This window comes from Euprymna scolopes, chromosome 21, assembly GCF_053919585.1.
Source record: "Euprymna scolopes isolate OS-2025 chromosome 21, ASM5391958v1, whole genome shotgun sequence".
NCBI classification, from domain to species: domain Eukaryota; kingdom Metazoa; phylum Mollusca; class Cephalopoda; order Sepiida; family Sepiolidae; genus Euprymna; species Euprymna scolopes.
Window position 1 is genome coordinate 50750032 of NC_136502.1, and position 20492 is coordinate 50770523.

General features: G+C 33.1%; 1 protein-coding gene across 1 annotated transcript in view; it reads left to right on the plus strand.

Annotated features, from left to right (window-relative positions):
* Positions 1-3693: 3693 nt before the first annotated feature.
* Positions 3694-20492, plus strand: part of LOC145242794 (uncharacterized) — a 37308-nt gene continuing 20509 nt past the window's right edge. The window contains exons 1-2 of the mRNA XM_080105927.1: positions 3694-3809; positions 12771-13991. Coding sequence (XP_079962053.1) covers positions 13092-13991 — 900 coding nt within the window. The 5' untranslated portion in view covers positions 3694-3809; positions 12771-13091. The remainder of the gene's footprint in view (positions 3810-12770; positions 13992-20492) is intronic.

The following is a 20492-nucleotide window of genomic DNA, read 5'->3' on the forward strand; positions in this document are numbered from 1 at the left end:
GCCTCACTCCTCAGCTCCCGTTAGGTAGCCAAGAGGAGCATTGAACATTAATACAGACTTTACAAAATGCACTGTCTTTCTTTGTAATCCGAGTTTCGGGAAAACACACATATATATTGGATATATAAAACCTCATGAATTCATAACAAAGTCGCATTACACGTCCTCATTTTTATAAGACGACAATGTCTTTTTTACCAGTATTTCTTTCTATCAGCGCTCCAGTTCTCCCTGTTATCGGAGGCACCCTGAAGTGGGAGCCTACCGAAATGGTGACCTCTAATTAGTACCCCTGTTAATGTATGGTAATAATACCATACCTTCTAACCACTTTAACATGCCTGGTTATCTCCCACTCTGCTGTAAGGACTCAGACAGACATATGCATGGGCTTGAAGTCTATATTCATAACACCCTCCTCCTAACTAGAGAAATAAAACTAGAATCAGACGATCAGGCCTTTATATGCTTCAGGCTAAATATGTAGCACAATATTAGCTACTTGTATTTTCTCTACCGCTCTCCCTCAATCCAGGACTGTCCCCTAATAAACAAAGTCTCTGACAGCATAGATATAGCATTCTCCCTCGATACTAGCACACAAGTACATGTATTTGGTAACTTCAATGTCCACCACAGTAACTGGCTTGCATTCTCTAATTACACAGACATAGCTGGTAGCGCAACACATAGCTTCTCTATATCCCATTCCCTATCTAAGAGGATTATATTTCTGACATGTTTCCCAGACCAGCAAGCTCAACATGCCTCACTTCTAGATCTATTTCTGACAACAGTTCCTGATGATTGTACAACAAATGCCCACAGCCCACTTGGGAATGCTGATCACGCTGTGATGATAGTAGAAATCACCCTAAATTCTCGCCTTAAAAATTAAGACCCACTATTCAAAACAACGAGGTATTACAAAAAGGCTGACTGGGAAGCCATCAGAGGATTCATCAGAAATGCCCCATGGCGAAATCTCTTTTCTCATCCAGTGGAACAGTGTGCAAATGAGACCACTGAATGGCTCAAAACTGCAATTGGAGCACATGTTCCCACACGGAAATTCTATAGCAAACCCCACTCTCCCCAATGGTTGACTTCTGCTTGTGTCACTGCCATTCTCCAAAGGCAGCATGCGTTCCACAGATTCAACCGATATTAGTCCAGTTCAAACAGACAGAAATATATAGAAGCTATAAACAATTGTAAGAGAATAATAGTGACAGCTAAGACAGATTACACTGAAACCACCAGAAAACACATCGAAGCACAGAAATTAGGAACCCGTGATTTCTGGAAAATCTACAACAGTATAGTAAATAATAGGCAGTCAACGATTCCTCCACTATCAAACAATCATCAGGTTGCTTGCACGGCAACCGACAAGGCTAATCTGCTTGCCAGTCGGTTTGCCTCAAACTCCACACTAGACCCAGCACACCATTACCTCCTCGACTTTCCTTTGCAGACATACGCCACACTAGACGATTTGGTACATGGTATCATAAAACAACCTAGACACCTCAAAAGCATGTGGCCCTGATCTCATCCCGGCTGTGCTATTAAGAAAATACTCTGCTGAAGTTGTTCCAGTTCTCTCCAAACTTTACAATAAATGCCTTAATGAATTTTGCTTTCCCGATTGCTGGAAAACCGCTTCTGTGGTACCAGTCTTCAAGAATACTGGTGAAAGAACTGATCCATTAAATTATCGCCCCATTAGTCTCCTCCCGCTTTTTACCAAAATATTTGAGTCCTTAGTAAATCAAGCCCTAGTCCAACACCTAACAGTTGCTAAACTCCTGACTGACAAACAATATGGATTCAGGCAAGCCCGTTCAACAGCAGATATCTTAATTGTAGTTTCTGAACGTATATACCGTTCACTGAATAAAACAGGGGAAGGTAGAGCGGTAGCCCTTGATATATCTAAGGCTTTTGACAGGGTATGGCACGATGGTCTTCTAAACAAAATTAGATCATATGGAATCACTGGAAGAATACATAATGTAATTAAATCCTTCTTAAGTAAGAGAAAAATCCAAGTTGCCCTTGACGGTCATACATTTAAACAATATGACATAAATGCGGGAGTACCTCAGGGGTCTATCCTTGGACCTCTATTATTCCTGATATTCATAAATGACCTCCCTGATAAAATTGTTTCGGAGATGGGTATATTTGCTGATGAAAGTACTTCTTTTAAACTCCCCGGCCTAATGTTAACAGGGAACATGAACTGGAATAGATACATTGAGAGCATTGCCAAGGCTGCTGCAAAGAAAGTGGGCGCTCTTTACCATGATAGAAAATTACTTATGCCTGAAAGTATCCTGTACCTCTATAAGGCCACCATTCGCCCATGTATGGAGTACTGTTATCACATTTGGGCTGGTGCATCTGCTGCTTGTCTCTCATTCCTGGACAGGGTTCAAAAGAAAGTCGCCAACCTGATAGGTCCCGAACTGTCATCTAGGCTTCAGCCTTTGTCACATCGACGAAATGTTGCATCCCTCTGCCTGTTCTACAAATACTTTAATGGTGAATGCTCTGACAAACTACAAGCACTTGTACCTCCTTGACGTGACTACCCCCGACAAACCCGACAAGCAACTAAGTCCCACCCGTTTACAGTAGAGATGCCTAGGTGTAAGAAAGCCTTTTCCTCCAATAGTTTCTTCTCCAGAACTGCAAGTCTTTGGAACTTCCTTCTGGGATTCTACTTTCCCAACTGTACTGATATGCAGAAGTTCAAGTGTAATGTGAACAAACATTTTGCTACTCATCTCCCTTCATAATGCCCCTGTAAATTATGTCCCCGATAGTAGCCCCCTACTTCAAAGTGGCATTGTGCCTTGTTTGGGGTGAAAATTGATTTAAAAAAGAAAAAAAAAAAAAATTAAACGACTCACTTAAAAAAAAAAAATTACGAGTTTTGTATATTTTATTCAACATTTTGTGTTAAGGAAGTCAAAAATACCCAAAAAATTCTGACACACTTAGAGTAGCTGGTATTGAAGCGTTTAAGTTCTCTGAAATGTGTTTTTTTTTTTTTTTGCCTTTATCATAAATTTATCTTCCTCTGCGTCACCTTCATCAGTTAAGTTTACTCACTAATTATTAGTTCTGATATTACTTTAGCACCTGCCAAGTCGTTGCCTAACAGTAAGGAGACATATATTGAGCGAGTTTCTAACAGGATTTTGTATAGATTTTTATTTTTAACTCATTTTCCCAAACTTGCCATGTTCAACAGAGAGTTAGGCGCCATTTTAAATTTTCCAATACATCGGTAAACACTGTTTTTCGAGCTAAATAAACATGTTACATTAAATAAAAACACTAAAAAATTATCCAATTAGGTAGAAAAGTAACTTATCTTGCCTCTGATAACATTTATTTGTTATATATATATATATATATATATATATATATATATATATATATATATATATATATTTTTTTTTTTTTTTTTTTTGACACCTTCTCGAATCTATACAAACCCAAAAGTCAACTTTTTGACTGTCGGATTTTGTTATTACAACAAAGAACCCCCCTCCCTCCCCCAAAATAAAATCATTCGATTTTCCTCTAAAGATCAATGGATTAGAAAATCAAATCAAAATCATTATTTTAAATCTCGACAGTAAAAAGGTAAAATGACTAAACATTACAAAGGTTTCGTGTGAAAAAACGGGACACAATATTATGTTACACCGTGTAGCGAATTTCTTTGTCTTACAAAGTGGGAGAGTTCAGTGGATTCTTTCGAAAGAATACCAAAGGAGTTTCTAGAACAAGTGAGTATTCCAGCCCTTTATTAAGTGAGTTTGTAAGATTAAGGAATAGTAATATTTCGAAACTTTCTCCTAAATCTAGTTGCTCTATTCGTATTTAAGACGATAATGCATTTCATTCCGTGGATCGTATTTTATATAAAACTTTAGAACAGTTTGTCTTGAGAGGGAGTGCGGGGGGGGGGGGCAGAAGGAAAATCTTAAACGCTGTTAGGGTGTGACTAAGTTCAATTTTAGTGTGGGTAAGCCAGTACGTTTCTGATTTTAAGGTTATTTATTTATTTAAAGTTTATCTTCTCAACAATTACAAGAGACAAGCTTATACGGATAAAGACAACGCTTTGATTGAAGAAGCCGCTATGTCTATAGACGTTATTACTATATTTATTTGGGAATAAAACAGAATTTTCATCTAACTTTTTTTATTTTCAAAATCTTGTTTTCATTCGAAAATGCTAGTCTTGGTAAAGCTAGCACTGCGTTTAGTAAACAATAAACAGTTTTGGTTAATGTTGACGTTTTTTTTTTGTTTGTTTTTTAATTTACCATGGGCGTGATTTGGCCCAACGAAATCATTTGTCTCGAAAAACAGTAAAATATCCAACCGGAAATGAAAATATAAGACGAAACGAAACATAGCTTTCTTGTTTCTCCTTCCCCCCCCCCATTTTTTCAGCGAATTATTATCTTTTTGAAACGAAATAGCTTTATTTTATTTTCTTGTTGATTTTTTTTTTTTGAGGGGGTGAACCTTTACAAAGCGAATGGGGTCCGTTTTACTATACACATAGATTCGAAATAATTGTAAAAAAATATATATATAACAAATAAATGTTATCAAAGGCAAGATAAGTAACTTTTCTACTTAACTGAATAAGTTTTTAGTGTTTTTATTTAATTTAGAATGTTTATTAGGTTGGAAAAATATGCAGCGTTTATCGGTATATTTGAAAAAAGACAAATGGCGGCAAGGTCTCTGTTGAATACATTAAGTTTGGGAAAATGAGTTCAAACTAAAAGATTATACAAAATACTGTTAGAAACTCCCTCAACATATGTTACCGTGACATATATCCGGTGTGTTTCTAACAGTATTTTTATTATTTTTTTGTTTAAACTCATTTTCCCAAACGTAATATATTCTATAGCAAGTTAGCTGCCATTTGTTTTTTTCAAATATATCAATAAACACTGAGTTATTTTTTTTAACCAAATAAACATTTTACATTAAATAAAAACATTAAAATGTATCCAATTAGTTAGAAATGTAACTTATCTTGCCTTTGATAAAACTTATTTGTTATATATTTGTTTTTTTGACAACTTTTTCGAATCTATGTGTATCGTAAAACAAACCCTGCAAATGTTATTAAAAAAAAAATTAGTTCTTTATGAAACAGTTTATAGGACCACAAACTGATTTTATGCTGTTTTATAATGAAAACAAACCAATTACTTTAGACTCTTTGAGCGATTCTCGAGAATCCAACGGAGAAAACATAATGATGCTGTCTTTGTACCACTTCAAATTAAAAATATAGTTCAAAGAATTTTCGAGCATAAATGCTACCAAAGGCGACAGGTATGCGTTTTAGGTTGCAAAATAGCCTCTAACTCTTGCACAGCGAAAACGGGAAAATGTTAGTTACCCTGTTTAAATAAACGTTAATTTTTTTTTCACTTAATCGCAGTTAACAATATATTATTTTATTTCTAAATCATGTTAAGAAACGTTAAACAATAAATGCATTAATTTTAAAAAGAATGTTTTATTTCTTATATTTAAAAAAATGCTGATCTACAAGCTTCATATAAAGTAGTCGTCTACTCTCTTCGATCTTTTGTACAATACTCTGTCCTTATTGCAATTGTCAAAAAAGCTGCTATTGCTTAATCTTAATGAAGTTGCTGTGTGCAACTATTATAGCTTTCGTTAAGATTGGCACTTCTTTGTTTTTAAAGCCATTCAGCAGAAGTGATGTTAGACAAATTATAAGCGACGGATGACTAACACTGTATATTAATTTTTTTAAAGCAAATATAAAAATAGGCAGCACCACGAGACCTCTACACATAAGAATCAAGGAACACACACAAACACAAGCATCATCATTCCACAAACACCTCAACACCTGCAGAAACACTAATACATCTATTAAAGTCGATATTTTAACCACAGAACACAATATTGGGAATCTTCGCATAAAAGAATCATTACTAATATCCAAATTACGGCCAGAACTCAACAACAGACTGGAGCTCGGATTTTCATTCCTTATATAACTTTACATACGGCTCCCACCAAAGACTTACCATTACAACCATAACCCATTAGAACAGATACACCACTGCACACAGCCCAACTCACATTCCAGATAGGACATTACTACAAGCCCCTCCCATATAAATTATTAAAAAAAAATTTAAAAAATAAATAAAATAAAATAAACAATAATATATTAAAAGAAATTTAATAAATAAAGCAGCAGTATATATTTAAAACAAAAAAATTAAAATTAAAATATAGCTAGCTGAAGTAACACAAACCAATTAAATAAATAAATTTAAAAAAATCTACTACCACTTATAATCTCATAGAAATAAATAAATTAAAAACTCCCAAGGAATGTCATCCCAATTCCCCCTCCCACCTATCTTCCTAGTCCTGGCAACACTAACCTAAACACCCAGCTTCCAACCAGGAGCGCATCACCCTGCACCCCACCTCCCCTCCTCTCTCACATCCCACCCCTACTCTATCCTTCAATAGTTGACCTGACACAGCCCACTAGTGACTTACGTGACCCAGATAAACATAGACACCACACACATCAGCTGAAAAAAAATAAATAAATAATAGTAATAATAATAAAGACAACAAAATAGAGAACATACAAAATTAAAAAAAGCTCACGCTAAAGCAACAAGTTATAACAAAAAAAAAACGACAAATAAATAGAAATAAATAAAATTATAAACATGTTAATTACCTAATCATAGCGTACATAAATCCCCTACTCACATTTGCTCCAAGGCCCCACATAGCTACCCAACTTCCACTCCATCATCTAGCACGCTTTGAATCGACCTGTTACGCCAACCATTTGAAAAGGGAAATTTTCCGAAATTAATAATGGAATATGTCGCAGACATAACAAGTAAGACATTTTACCAATACAACTGAATAAATATATGTATATATATAAAATATATGTATGTACTTATTGATTTGTAAATCGCCACTTGTTCTCGTCTTCTCTTACCAACAACGACTATAATTCATTCTTCGCATGGTGACAGCCTTCTAAATCTCTACAACATACAGATCCCACACAATGCTTCAAGCAAATTACATATCAATCCTATAAAAATACAAGTTTTATTAAAACAGTCTTTATTTGAACTTTTATAGCAAAATTATAACATTTGTAACAATGTTTATGAACTGTTTTTTTTTAAATTAAACATCAGGTGTTGGTAATTTGTCTTTTTCACATCAAACATACAGTTCATAAATATTTCGTTATAACAGTTCTATTTTTATGTTTGATGTAAAAAACAGTTCATAAATATTTCGTTATAACAGTTTTATTTTTATGTTTGATGTAAAAAACAGTTCATAAATATTTCGTTATAACAGTTTTATTTTTATGTTTGATGTAAAAAACAGTTCATAAATATTTCGTTATAACAGTTCTATTTTTATGTTTGATGTAAAAAAAACAGTTCATGAATATTTATAACATTTCTTTATTTTTTTTGTTTCATATAAAAAAAACATTACCAACACCTCTGATGTTTGAAAAACAGTTTATAATATACCATACTTTGGGGTAATTGCGCCAAATTCGAGGGGGGGGGATAATTGCACCAACTAAAAAAAAACTGCTCTTCATATGTGTGCTTGCCAAAAGAGCACTTTTAGCTAGTTGGTGCAATTACTCCGCACTTGGTGCAATTACCCAAAAGTATGGTATATTTATTAGAAAAGTTTTATTTTTATGTTTGATTAAAAACATATAGTTCATAAACATTATTAAGACAAAAACAGTTTATATATATATATATATATATATATATATATATATATATATAGAACAGTTCATAAATATTTTTTATAATGGTTCTATTTTATGTTTGATATAAAAAATTTACCAACATCTGTGATGTTTGGTTAAGAAAAAAGTTCATATTTTTATTATAAAGGGTATAATTTTGTTATAAAAGTTGAAATAAACACTGTTTGAATAAAACTTTTATTTTTATATTTGCTTTTAAAAAAAAAAAAAAGTAAATTAAAAGCTATATTATTTAATGTTGGTCATCCGTAACTTCAAATTTGTGTTACGTCACTTCCGCCAAATGGCTTTGTAAACAAAGAAATATGACTCTTACCGAAAGCCGCCATGGCTTAATCCTAAGCTTATACTAATTAGAATCAGTTAATATGCTGGATTGCCATAGATTTTCTATATATAACACTATTTGAGTATTTTTAAGCAAAAATGATGTATTAATTGGAACCAATTCTGACTAAATACTGTTTACTGCAAACTTAGAGTCAGTCATTATCAATATTTGAAAATAAATAAATGGTGAATGTAGAAAGCTATCACCATTATTCTCGAAATATACTTCTCTCTTCACACTTTGGTATTTTTCTGTGGACATGCTTTTTAATTGCCATTTTAAATTTTCATCTCCCACTTAGATAAAAAAGCATCACTCAAAAAAGTAAGTATGGTATTTAAATTTCTTTATTTTACCACTTTTTAAAAAGTACTTGGCATTCCGACATATTTCTTGAGGCATTACATTGTAATATTACATCCGCTGTTTTCTAGACGATGATAGCTGATTTGCATTGCTCCGAAAATATTTAACCACCTGACTAAACATTCATACTCCTTGTCCCAATTTAAGATAATTTTAGTTGACAACAAAACTTTTATTTTTATTTTTGCTTTTAAAAAAGAACATAGACACTATTGGTCATCCATACCTTAAAATTTGTCTGACATCACTTCAGTTGAATGGCTTCGTAAACAAAGAAGTGTCAATTTTAAAGAAAGCCGTAATTATTTAATAAATGACATGAATACACAAATGTCCACTTTGTTTTCGTTAATTTCCTCGTTACTTATTACTCGATCCATCATATTAATCTTCATTTTGATGGCAAAATACTGAAAACAAATAAAATGTAAAAAAAAAAATGCGAATAAAGAAAGGTTAAAAAAGCAAATGAATTGAAATTTTCTTAAAAATGTAATTGAAATTTTCTTAAAAATGAAATTGAAATTTTCTTAAAAATGAAATGATGAAAACAAAAACAAAATCAATTTAAAATCTTTTTTAAAACAAAAGGAAAAAATAGAATTAAATAATAAAACTATTGAAAATTATACAAGTGCTCATAAAACAGATACACTTGTAATCAATTTAAATTTAACCATGTGTTCATATATTAAAGAAAACAAAACTAATTTACGTTTATGTAGGCAATGTGATTAATTATCTTCCCCGTTCATCCTATAAGGGTTAGAGGCTATTTTTGCAACCTAAAAAGACAACATAAGTTACTATTCTGTCTACTTGAATAAGTTTTTAGTGTTTTTACTTATTTTAAGGCGTTTTTTAAGTTTGAAACACAAGTAGTACCTAGGTATTAACAAGATCACAATTTTTTCTGAGTTTCAGAGTCACCAAGTGTTGACTAAAATAAACACTTAAAAATAAGTTATAAGAGTAACTTATCTTGCCTTTGGTTGACTGTATTTGATATATTTTTGAAGTTTGACACGTTTTCGTTTGTTGGTTTCTCTTTAAAACCCCCAAAAATGATGAATTATTGTTATTTTTATTTTTTTGCATGCACTGATTTTTTTATTGCAAAATCATTTTCTACTTCATTTATTTTTGTTGTTGTTAATTGTCAAATATTTAGCAGCAACTATACAAAAAATACAAGAAATATACAGAATTAAATGATTAAAACTAAGTATTGAAGTAATTAAACAAAAATGGAAGAAGCTTTGTTTCATTTCCTTAAGAAAAGATTTTATCTTTTCATTCTTAAATCAACTTCTGCTTCTTAACACAAGTTTGAGCAAAATATTTTTAGTCATAGAGGCGAGTAAATAACCAGTCAACATTACCCAATTGTGCCTTAGCTCTTGCCCAGAATCCCCTTATGTTAATAAAAAACAAAATCAAGAAAAATGGGCTCAACAGAAGAATGGGTGGCTCCACATCCAGTCTTACAATATCAGGTGAAAACCTCAAGTGGAACAAATAATAGTCTGGTTATCAAACCGGATTTCCGTTTTTATTGTAAAACAAATAGATTGTCATGAAGAAAAAGTGAAACTTTTGTATTTTTCTTTTTACATATATTTTACAAAAATACTTGATTAAATTTTGTATTAGTATTATAAAAATATCTTACTTTGTTAAATAATTATTGATTTCTTTATATTTATTAGAAAAATAGAATATGATGATTTTAATTGTTTTGTTTTTTAATTAGAATACAATGTTTTACAATGGTTTGGATTTGTTTTATAAAAAGATATTGCTTAGAAAATAGAATGTTTTTTGTTTGAAAAATAGAATACAATATTGTTTAATAGCTTGGATCTGATTTGTTATGGTAAAATTATAGAAACTTGTGTTCAAATTGTAGAATGATTCTTCTGTTACGCTGAAAAATCTGTACGATGTACATACCCATGATAAAACAAAAATAGGTAGTTTTATTTTAGCAAAGAAAATAATTTTTAAGCAATTAATAGAATTTTGCAAGTTTAAATTATTGTTGAATTATCTCCATCTGTTGCTTGATTTTGTTTTAAAATGGCTTGCAAGAAATTTAATGTTCAATTATTAATGAAACTTGATTTTTTTTAAATAATCAAAATAAAAAATCAGCGAAATTAATGACTTACCAAACAATAGATTTAATTCGCTATTGATTGACACAATTTTAAACGTTTGTTATTTCAAATATAGCTGATTTCGACAATCAGAAATAGTGGCATATTTTTGGGGGGGTGTTGGTCATTCATTTCAAGTATTTTTTGGAGGGTGTTGGTCATTCATTTCAAGTATTTTTTTTTTTTTTTTGGTATTGGTCATTCATTGCAAGTTTTAAAGATTAATTAAGTCAATGCAGAAGGGGAAGTTCACTCTGGTCTATAAAATGTTCCTAAGCAGTCCTGTCAGCATTCTCCAATGAGGGCACCTTAAGAGATTAGCAATAAACTAGCGATGCAAATAATTACCACTTTTTTTCAACTAATAAAAATCTACTAAAATCCATTATTTCTTAACAACTTTTGATTATTCCAGGAAGATAAAACCCTGTATTTCATCATATTAAGAGCAAAATTATGTAATATTTTTTCTAAAATTTTTAATAGAAGTTTAAATTTTTCCCCAAAAAGGCATACTTGATCCAATTATTGTCATTATTGATGAAGACAAATAAAACTGAAGTATTTTTTAAAAGGTTTTTTAATTAAACTAGTTTTTATGTTTAAATAATATATAGGATGACATACAAAAATATTAGAATATACATACCTAAATTTCAAATAATCCCATTATTTTATTACTAGTAGAAAATTCCATAAACACATGGATGAACAACACCATGGCGGATTGTAAGATATTTCAAAGTATGGAAGTGTAAACGTGCATACAATTATTTAAGCATTTCCATGAATTTAAAAATTTTAATGGAACCAAACAAGCAAATGTAATGATTTTTCTGTAGTAAAATAGTTTCAATATTATTTTATATTTAGCTTTATACTTTTTATCGTAATCCCTGTCGGTCACCTTACATTATGACAACTCCTGCAAATGACAAATTGTAGAAACAATTATCATAAATTTATAAACTTCCACAGTGATATATACAGAGCGGAAGGATAAAATTGTCGCCCTAAAAAAACAATACTACAACTTTATTTTAAAACTTTTATTGAAAAAAATCAATTCAGATAACTTGATTAGATAGTAGAGCTTACATCTGTTCAATGTAGCCACCTTCAGCCTCAATCACCACCTCGATATGGGTCTGGAACTGGAAACATGCCTTTTCCACAAGTGCCAACAGGAGCTTAGCAAATACTCAGCTGATGATGATGATGATCAGGCAGGCTTTAGTGTTGTGGGAGGTTATGTTGGTGATATTCTTGATGTATGACCAAACGAAGTAGTCCAGTGGGTTCAGGTCAGGGGAGGTGGCAGGGCAGTGAGAGAAGAGTACAAAGTCATAGTACCTCTTCTAAAACTAAGCCTGGGTCTGTTGGGGATTATGGGCCAGTGCTGAATCCTGCTGCCATACCCAGGATCTACTAGCAGCCACCTGATTGCACCAGGGGATCACCACACTCTTCAGCATATCCAGGTACACTTTGGTGTTGACTTTAAAGCCAACTTAGAAGATGTGAGGTGGCATAATGTGGCCCTCATTGAAACCTCACTAAAGACCATAACCGTGGCCAGAAACTTTGTTTTCATAATCCTGTGAACGTCCCTGTTATTTGTAACAATCCAGCAATGGTTCCAGCTGTTGTGCACCTGGTCCTGGCAGAAGTTCTTTTCGTCTCAAAAAAAACCTGAGCATGTTTGGCATCTTGGGATGCTTCAGTTTGTTGAGCAATCTGAAAGATTTGATTAGCCTGAGGTTCTCTGTCTTCTCAGTTAAGATTTATGCTACATAGTATTTAAAACACTAACAGTCAAACACTGTTTTTCGCCTTTAAGACTTTGTGCAAATGTGTGCAAATATTACAATACTTTTGACATGAAATAGAAATGTTCATTCAGAATGTTTATTTTCTGATACATTACACACACAACCATTTTTGTGAGTTATATTTTGCTTTACTGTTGTCTGCTCCTCATGTTTATTGATGTATGATTTGTTAAATGAAATCTTTTATTTGTTCCCAGGTAACAACAGAAAATATTTTTTGTAACATGTGCGACTTCTAATTGACAACTGATTTAAATAAACACATGAACAACATCTATTCTAAAAAGAGCCCTCAGATATAAATCCAAATCGTAATGAAATCAAGTGTTAGCTCCGGGAGGAGTTAGCTCCCTTGATCTCTTGAAAATTATAAAGTAAAATAAATAACAAAAAGAAGAGACCCTCTCATATGTAAAATTACACACTGAGTATTTATACAATGGACCATGTTTCCAAAATTTAAAGTGGAAGAGTCTTTGTGAAATGAACAGAATTAAAATTTGGCAAAATAAGAAAACATGGAAAAACAAACTGAAGAAAAACCTTATTCCTGTAAGATTTGTGGTTCATCATTTCCAACAAAACCGAATTTAAATCGACACGTACGAATTCACAGTGGAGAAAAACGTAATTGCTGTAATGTGTGTGGCTCATCATTTACAACCAAATCTGATCTAACAAGACATGTACTAATCCACACGGGAGAGAAACCATATTCATGTGAAGTATGTGTCTCATCGTTTACAACAAAATCTGATTTAAAAAGACATATCAAAATTCACACGGGAGAGAAACCTTTTTCTTGTGAAGTGTGTGCAGCATCGTTCACAACAAAATCTGATCTAAAGAGACACATACATATCCACACGGGTGAGAAGCCCCATGCTTGTGACTTCTGTGATGCATCATTTGCAAGAAAACATGACTTAAAGCTGCACATACAAAAACACACTGGCGAGCGACCGTTTACTTGTAGTGTGTGCAGCTCATCATTTACAAAAAACAATGAGTTGGAGAGACATTTACAAGTTCACACTGGAGAAAAACCTTATCCTTGTGAAATGTGCAGCTCCTCATTTGCCACAGAATCTATGTTAAAGGTTCACACACGAATCCACACTGAGGAGAAACCTTATTCTTGTAAATTCTGCAGCTCATCATTTGCAACAGCATCTAAATTAAAGGTACACACACAAATACACACTTGGGAGAAGCCTTATTCTTGTGAAATATGTGACTCGTTCTTTATGCATAAGCAGACTCTAAAGAGACACCAACGAATTCACACTGGAGATAAACCTTGGTCCTGTGAAGTGTGTGGCTTATCATTTGCATGGAAAAATAACTTAAAGTCCCATGTGCAAACGCACAAACATCAAGAAATTTTCTTCTCCAAAGTAAACAGTGACCAAGAATTCTAACATAAATTTTTATTCAGACATAAAGCTTAATATCTGGCAGAGCAAATAAGTATAGAGATACTATAATAATTGTTGAAAGTAATACTATTATAACAAAATCAAGTGGCATTTCAGAAAAAGTCTTAATCCCTCAACTCAAATTTTAAAAGAAAAACTATATTCATCTGAAGTTTGTGGCTCATCAGTTTCATATATATCAGTATCTATCTATATTAGTCTGTATAAAAAAAATACTGTTTTAAAAAAAAAACAAAAACAAAAAGCATACAAAATACATTGCAAGAGAATAAAAACGTTTTATCTATCCAGTCAATGTCATCTAATGGAAAAAATGACATGTTTCACTCCAGACAGATTAAACCGACTTCCCCTAAAAGGGAGGAGGGGGACATGGGAATATAAAGTCTATAAGCAGTTTCCAGTTGTATATATTCCAGGAAGGAGAAACGGTGATAGATTTTTGCAATTCTTGCAGGAAAGTGTTAATATCTTCTTAACTACAGCGCTTGGTATTTCAAAATAAGCACCCATCTGCCTTAACCTCAGTGATCTAATAAGAACCAGTTTATGAAGATGATTATGTTGTATATTAATGAACTTTTAAAAATAAATTAACTTGCATTTAAATAGCAAGAGCTGATGGCATTCTTTTTGACATGATATTTTGTTTATCGATTGTTTTAAACTAAATTCAAATTTCCTCAGAGTTACTTTACTCTCTTTCTTCTATTATTTACAATGTTTGTCTATGCATCAGACATTCTGTGAACAACTTCCAACTCCTGTGCTTCAATTTTACTTGTACCACTTGTTAGTAACAAGTCCTCATCGACTGATTTCCTCAATGTCTTCAGCATTTTTGGAGCAATTCCACCAGTATGGGACACACTTTTCAGTGATTTGAATAGAATATGTTGGCAAACCATATAATTTGAGACGTCATAGTGCAAAGTAATTTTCATGAAACATGCAATTTTCGTCATCCCACATGCTACAGCAAAGACTGTGCAATTTTTATATGTTGTCATTGTTGACGTCTCTCACTCATACAAGAAAAGTCTGATGTGTTTTACACTAACCATATAATGGAAATAAAGCTTTTGTTATTACACAACCTTTTCATTTGCCAATGTACTTCTTTTAGATTATCTTATGCAATATATTTCTCAACAGATTTGTTTGATTTCTATCTTTTCAGAAAATGGAAATATAGTATCATGCGGTATATTCCTTATAACAGATGTTTATGATTGTATCATGTAAACTAACATGTAATCAAAGGAAGATTTTCTGTTTTTTTGTGATACATGTAAATCCCTTGTATATCTTATACAAAATATAAAATATTTTTTATTTAAATGCCGGCCAAGAATGTTAGTTAAATTTGTATTGAAACTATATGTTAGGGTTAGAGTTTCCATAGAGAAATTTAAACAATATTGAAAGTGTATTAATAAATTCTAATGCTCTTACATGTATAAATTAAAGTTTCCTTGATGTATTTTGTTTTTATAAAATCACTGTATTTCTAGAGGAGATAAAATTTTGAAGTGTTTGGTATTTGTATGCTCAGTATGCATAATTTGTTAAATAACAAAACATTTGTTCTGTCTCCATCTTTATGGAGGAAAGACTATGGTTTTTTCATCAAAAAGTGCAACAATTTGAGCAAAAAAAAAAAAAAAAAAAGAAACATCAAGTGCCTGAGACTGGCACAGGGTCAAATACATCAGGTTAAGTTAAGCTTTCTTAGAGACAAGATGCAATCTGTACTACAATAGTCTAAGAAAAAAAGAAAGGCAAAATTTATTTATTTTAACAAAGGATTCATTACTGTAATTATTGCTCAGAAAGAATATTTAACATTAACCACTCTATCCTAAATGTGCCTTTCACAAAATTTCTACGTTTCCTGTAGGTTTGAGAGATGTTTTAGAAACTCGTTTTAACAAATTTCTCCAAAAAAATTGTATATCCTTTTTTATTGTAAACAATATGCATAATACAATTACAAATCTAGAGTTTTATCATTATTGAATTTGGTTATTTACATTCCATGAGCCTATTAACATAAAGGATAACCAAATTTGAAAATTCATATGCTATAAATCTATTCTTATGATTAGTAAATGAATCTTTTGAAACTTTCATTCTGTCAACTGATTAGTTCCACTAGATTACAAAGTAATGATATTTGGCCAAAACGTGGTGAGATGACAACAACTATGAACGGCAGTAATTGCTGAGAATGCAGTTAAGAGATTTGGAGTTCCTATCTTGTGGTAACCACCTGACAAAGGCCGAAGGAATAGTTGGCCGAAACGTAAAACACCAACTAAAAGATGAGGATAATAGTCCGCAATAAACAAATTAATAAATAATATTCATCTCAATAAACATTCCAATTGATTAAATTATTTTACATTAGTAAGAGATTTTCACTGGACACCAGTTTTAGTCGCCTATTTTTCTGTTCTGCTGAAAAATGTGTATAAAAAACTACATACCTCTGATGAAAAAAAATATCTCAAAAATCATGAACATGGAACAAGTTTTATTTTTGTAAAGAAAATAATTTTTCATCGATTCATGGCAATTCGTATTACAACATAAATCTCAAAAGTTTGAATTATTTTCGAGTTATCTCCCTCTGTTTCTTGACTTTGTTTTCAAAATGGCTAGCCAGAAAGTTTCTATTTGGTTATTAATAAACATTGATTTTCTTTTTTAAAAATAATCAAAATAAAATATCAGTGGAATATACAGCAAATAACTTTTACCAAACAACAGAACAATTTATTTTCTATCGACTGGCAGTAGTGGAGCTGTTGAATGTTGTCTGTCATAAAAGTAACATTTTATAGATGACAATAAATACAGAAATAATGCTCACTAACTTGAGTAACTTACAAACCGTATGAATTTATTATGGCCAACACATAAAAAACATGCATATAAGCAAGTCAGGAAGAGTGTGTTCTAAATATGCCTGTTCAGGGTTGCGAGAGAAACAGATGAAGTCGATATCGCCACCTATGATCTGAAAAATGCAACTACTGGAAAACGGGAAGTGTTGCGTATTGTGTCCATGTGTGTGCTTCATGCAAAATAAGGCTGATTAGTAGTTTGACAACACATCTTTATAATACTTTCCCTCCAGTTAGCCAGAAGCAAGAAAATGTTTAAGGAAAGAAGGAATATACAAACAAACCAAGTCGGGACATGTAAAAAATCTGTGTATTTGTGTGGAAAAGTTACATGAAGATGACTATGAATTGTGTGGGTCGCATGTACGGGTACAGGGGTGAATGCAAAGTCTAGAGCAGACACAATAATGGGTTCTGCATCTTAAAAACTGATTGTAGTATGTATTGAATCTGATGGGTTTTCGAGAAAAGCTGGTTTAACATGTCTATTGCGACAGTATCATGGTTGCCACTACAATTGATACCAAATATTTATCGGAGCATTCCAGTACTAGGTATTGTACGCTCTAAAGGGGTTTAAGCGATCTGCATACAGAGTCAATGGAGACGAAAACAAACTTTGTATTCTGAAGGGGAGTGAATAATAAGGTTTGGAAATAGCAGAGCAAGGTGGTGTATACATTACACTCTATATAATGAGTCTAAAACAGTTTGCAAAGCAGAGGTGTGAGTGGATATGGACTGGTTCTCTGTTAAAAACTCACCAGGCAGATGAAGAGAAGTTCCAAACATTATTGTAGCTGAGATAGGATTCAAGTCTTCTTTAATAATGAACAAAAATCCTAAAAGAAAAAGTGGCAAATGTTTACTCCATCCATGTGGTTCTGGTTGAGCGGCTAGGACATCCTTAAGCTGGTGATGAAAGTGTTTCGCCATAGCGTTAGCAAAAGGGTGATCAGCAGTAGTTGCGATATGCGACATTCCAAAAGATTGACAAAGTTCCTGAAGGTATATAGGGAAAATTGTGACCCCCCCCCCTGTCAATAGTAACAGTAGTGGGCACACTGAAAATAGAGATTTAATTCTACGAATTAACAGGTTACATATTCCAAGGAAATGGACAACGAGTAAAATGATTTACAGTTGTGAAGATGTCGCTCTTACCAGCAGAAATGGGTAGAGGACTTATGTCCAGCTGAATATGCGAGAAACAAGCATCAGGACTATGAAAAATTCCAGGGTTGGGCTTAGTGTAACAATGTATTCTGGTAGTCTGACAGAAAATACATGTTTGGGTCCATTGGAGTATGTCCATATTAATATTAGACCAAAAAAATAAGCCGTTATCATTTTGACTGTTGCGCTTTTTTCAGGGTGTGAAAATGCAGGAAAATTCTCTTCTGGCAAGAAAGAGGCAAGTAAGGTCTTGCATGTGCAACGGACATATTACACCAGATAGTTTTTTCTGAAAATGAAATTAGTACCTTTTTCAGTGGAATAGTAGAAGTAGACATGAAGTTGGATAGTGTGGTATCACTCTCCTATTCCAAAGCAATCTAATCATAGTCCAGTGGTTGATTCAAGCTGTTGCGATCACAAAAACGGAAGAGTGCATCAGCTACAACATTTTAGTCACCAGGTAAATATTGAATATCTGCAAAATATTGAGTAACGAAATCTATTGTAATTCTCTCAGACTATGTTTCCCCCAAAAAGACTATGCAAGGGAAGCAATCAAAAGTTTGTGGTCAGCGAATATAGTGAATTGTCTCCCTTCCAACATGAAACAGAAATGATTTACTGCTAAATACATAGTGAGTAATTCGCATCCAAAAACACTATATTTATGCTCGGAAGTGCTCAGCTTCGCAGAAAAAAAGACAGCGGTCACATTTGACCATCCACTAACTGATGAAGCACAGCTTCAATAACAACATCAGAATCATCGGTTGAAAGGCTGTTGGGTTGAAGTTGATGAAAGAAAGTTTTGTAAAATATATCAGAGCCATTTTGGAAGTGTGAAAAGATGGCAGGGCTTTTGCTGTGAGAGACAAGCTTTTTGTATGAATGTACAGTGAGTCGGTAAGCTTGGACAGGTGAACAGTTAGGATAAAAACAACGATAGTAGTTCATGGGTACAATGTAACGATATAGTTGATGCAAAGAGGTGAGTACAGGAAAATCTTGGATTGCTTGCACTTTCAATGGCAAAGGTTTAAATCTAAATTTATCGATTTGGTGTCTAAGGAAGTCAAGAGAATGAATGCCAAATTCGCACTTTGTAACATTGATTTTTGATGTGGAGGATTGTAAGTGCTAAAAAATCTTGGTCATGTGAACTAAATGTTCTTCCTGGGAGGAACTTGTGATCAGTATATGTTATATCCTTACTTTAAATAAGAATACAGCAAGAAACACGGGGTTATAGGTGAAAGACAAAGGGGTTTATTTACAAGGGAATACATCTGACATATGAGTTACTCGACATCTATTCTTATTCTCTTCCTGTCGTTTTCCTTCTGCCTCAGTCACGTGAGAGGGGCAATATATACATAGCCCATTTCATCTATGAAGGGATGTTAGGTTATTCCATTACATCAGTATCTCATTGATGTACACAAAAACGAAGGGTAATCCATGAAGTATTTCATCAATAAACCTTTGGAAAATTTGGGCTGCATTATGCAATCCAAACGATAGACGCATGAATTCATACAGTCCAAAAGGAGTACAGATCATTGTCTGAGGAATATCTTTTTCAGTGAAATTTGGTTGTAGACACGAACCAAATTTATCCACGAAAAAAATGTCAGAACCAGATAAGAAAGAAGAAAAGTTATGCAAAGTCTGCAGATGCCTGTCAGAAACAGTGGCTGTGTTGAGAGCATGGTAGTCTCCATAAGCTCTCCAGTCACCCTCCGATTTCTTGGGAACCATGTGAAATGAAGATGATCATGGGTTATTTGAGGACCGTATTATCCAAGGTCCATTATGGATTCTGTACAAGCAAATCCCAGTGTTTCTGGACACAAGCAACAAGGTTTGGCACGCATGAGAGCACCACAAGTTGTAATATGGTGACGTACATGATGCTTGAAATCCTCTATGTGTGAAAATGGTCGTGTAAGCTCAGAAAACTGCATTTGATGGAGTTTTTGTGTGGATTCTTCGTGTATCACAGGAAAGCATACTGCATGTCCTCGTGTCAGATGAATGACGGTTTGTCAGGTCGATTGTGAGGTTGAAATGTGAAAGGAAATCTCCGAATATAGGCGCCTTCACATTGACGATGATAAAGATGATCGAGCTGCCATTTCTGACCTACAGTGAGAAGGAGTCAGCTGTTGTATTATAGTAATCTATGGAAAGAATCACAGTTACAGCTACACAAGTATTCAATAAAATTTTCCAAGAAGAGAGTTTATCAGATATGTAAATCTAGAGAAATGGGGGTGGAATTTATCGCATGCACCTCCTGGTTTACCCACAGTCCACCTGCATCACAGTAATGGACGTCTGCCTTCAAAGTTGCATTTCTGGCTGGAACATAAAGGTCTGTCTGCAAGAAGAG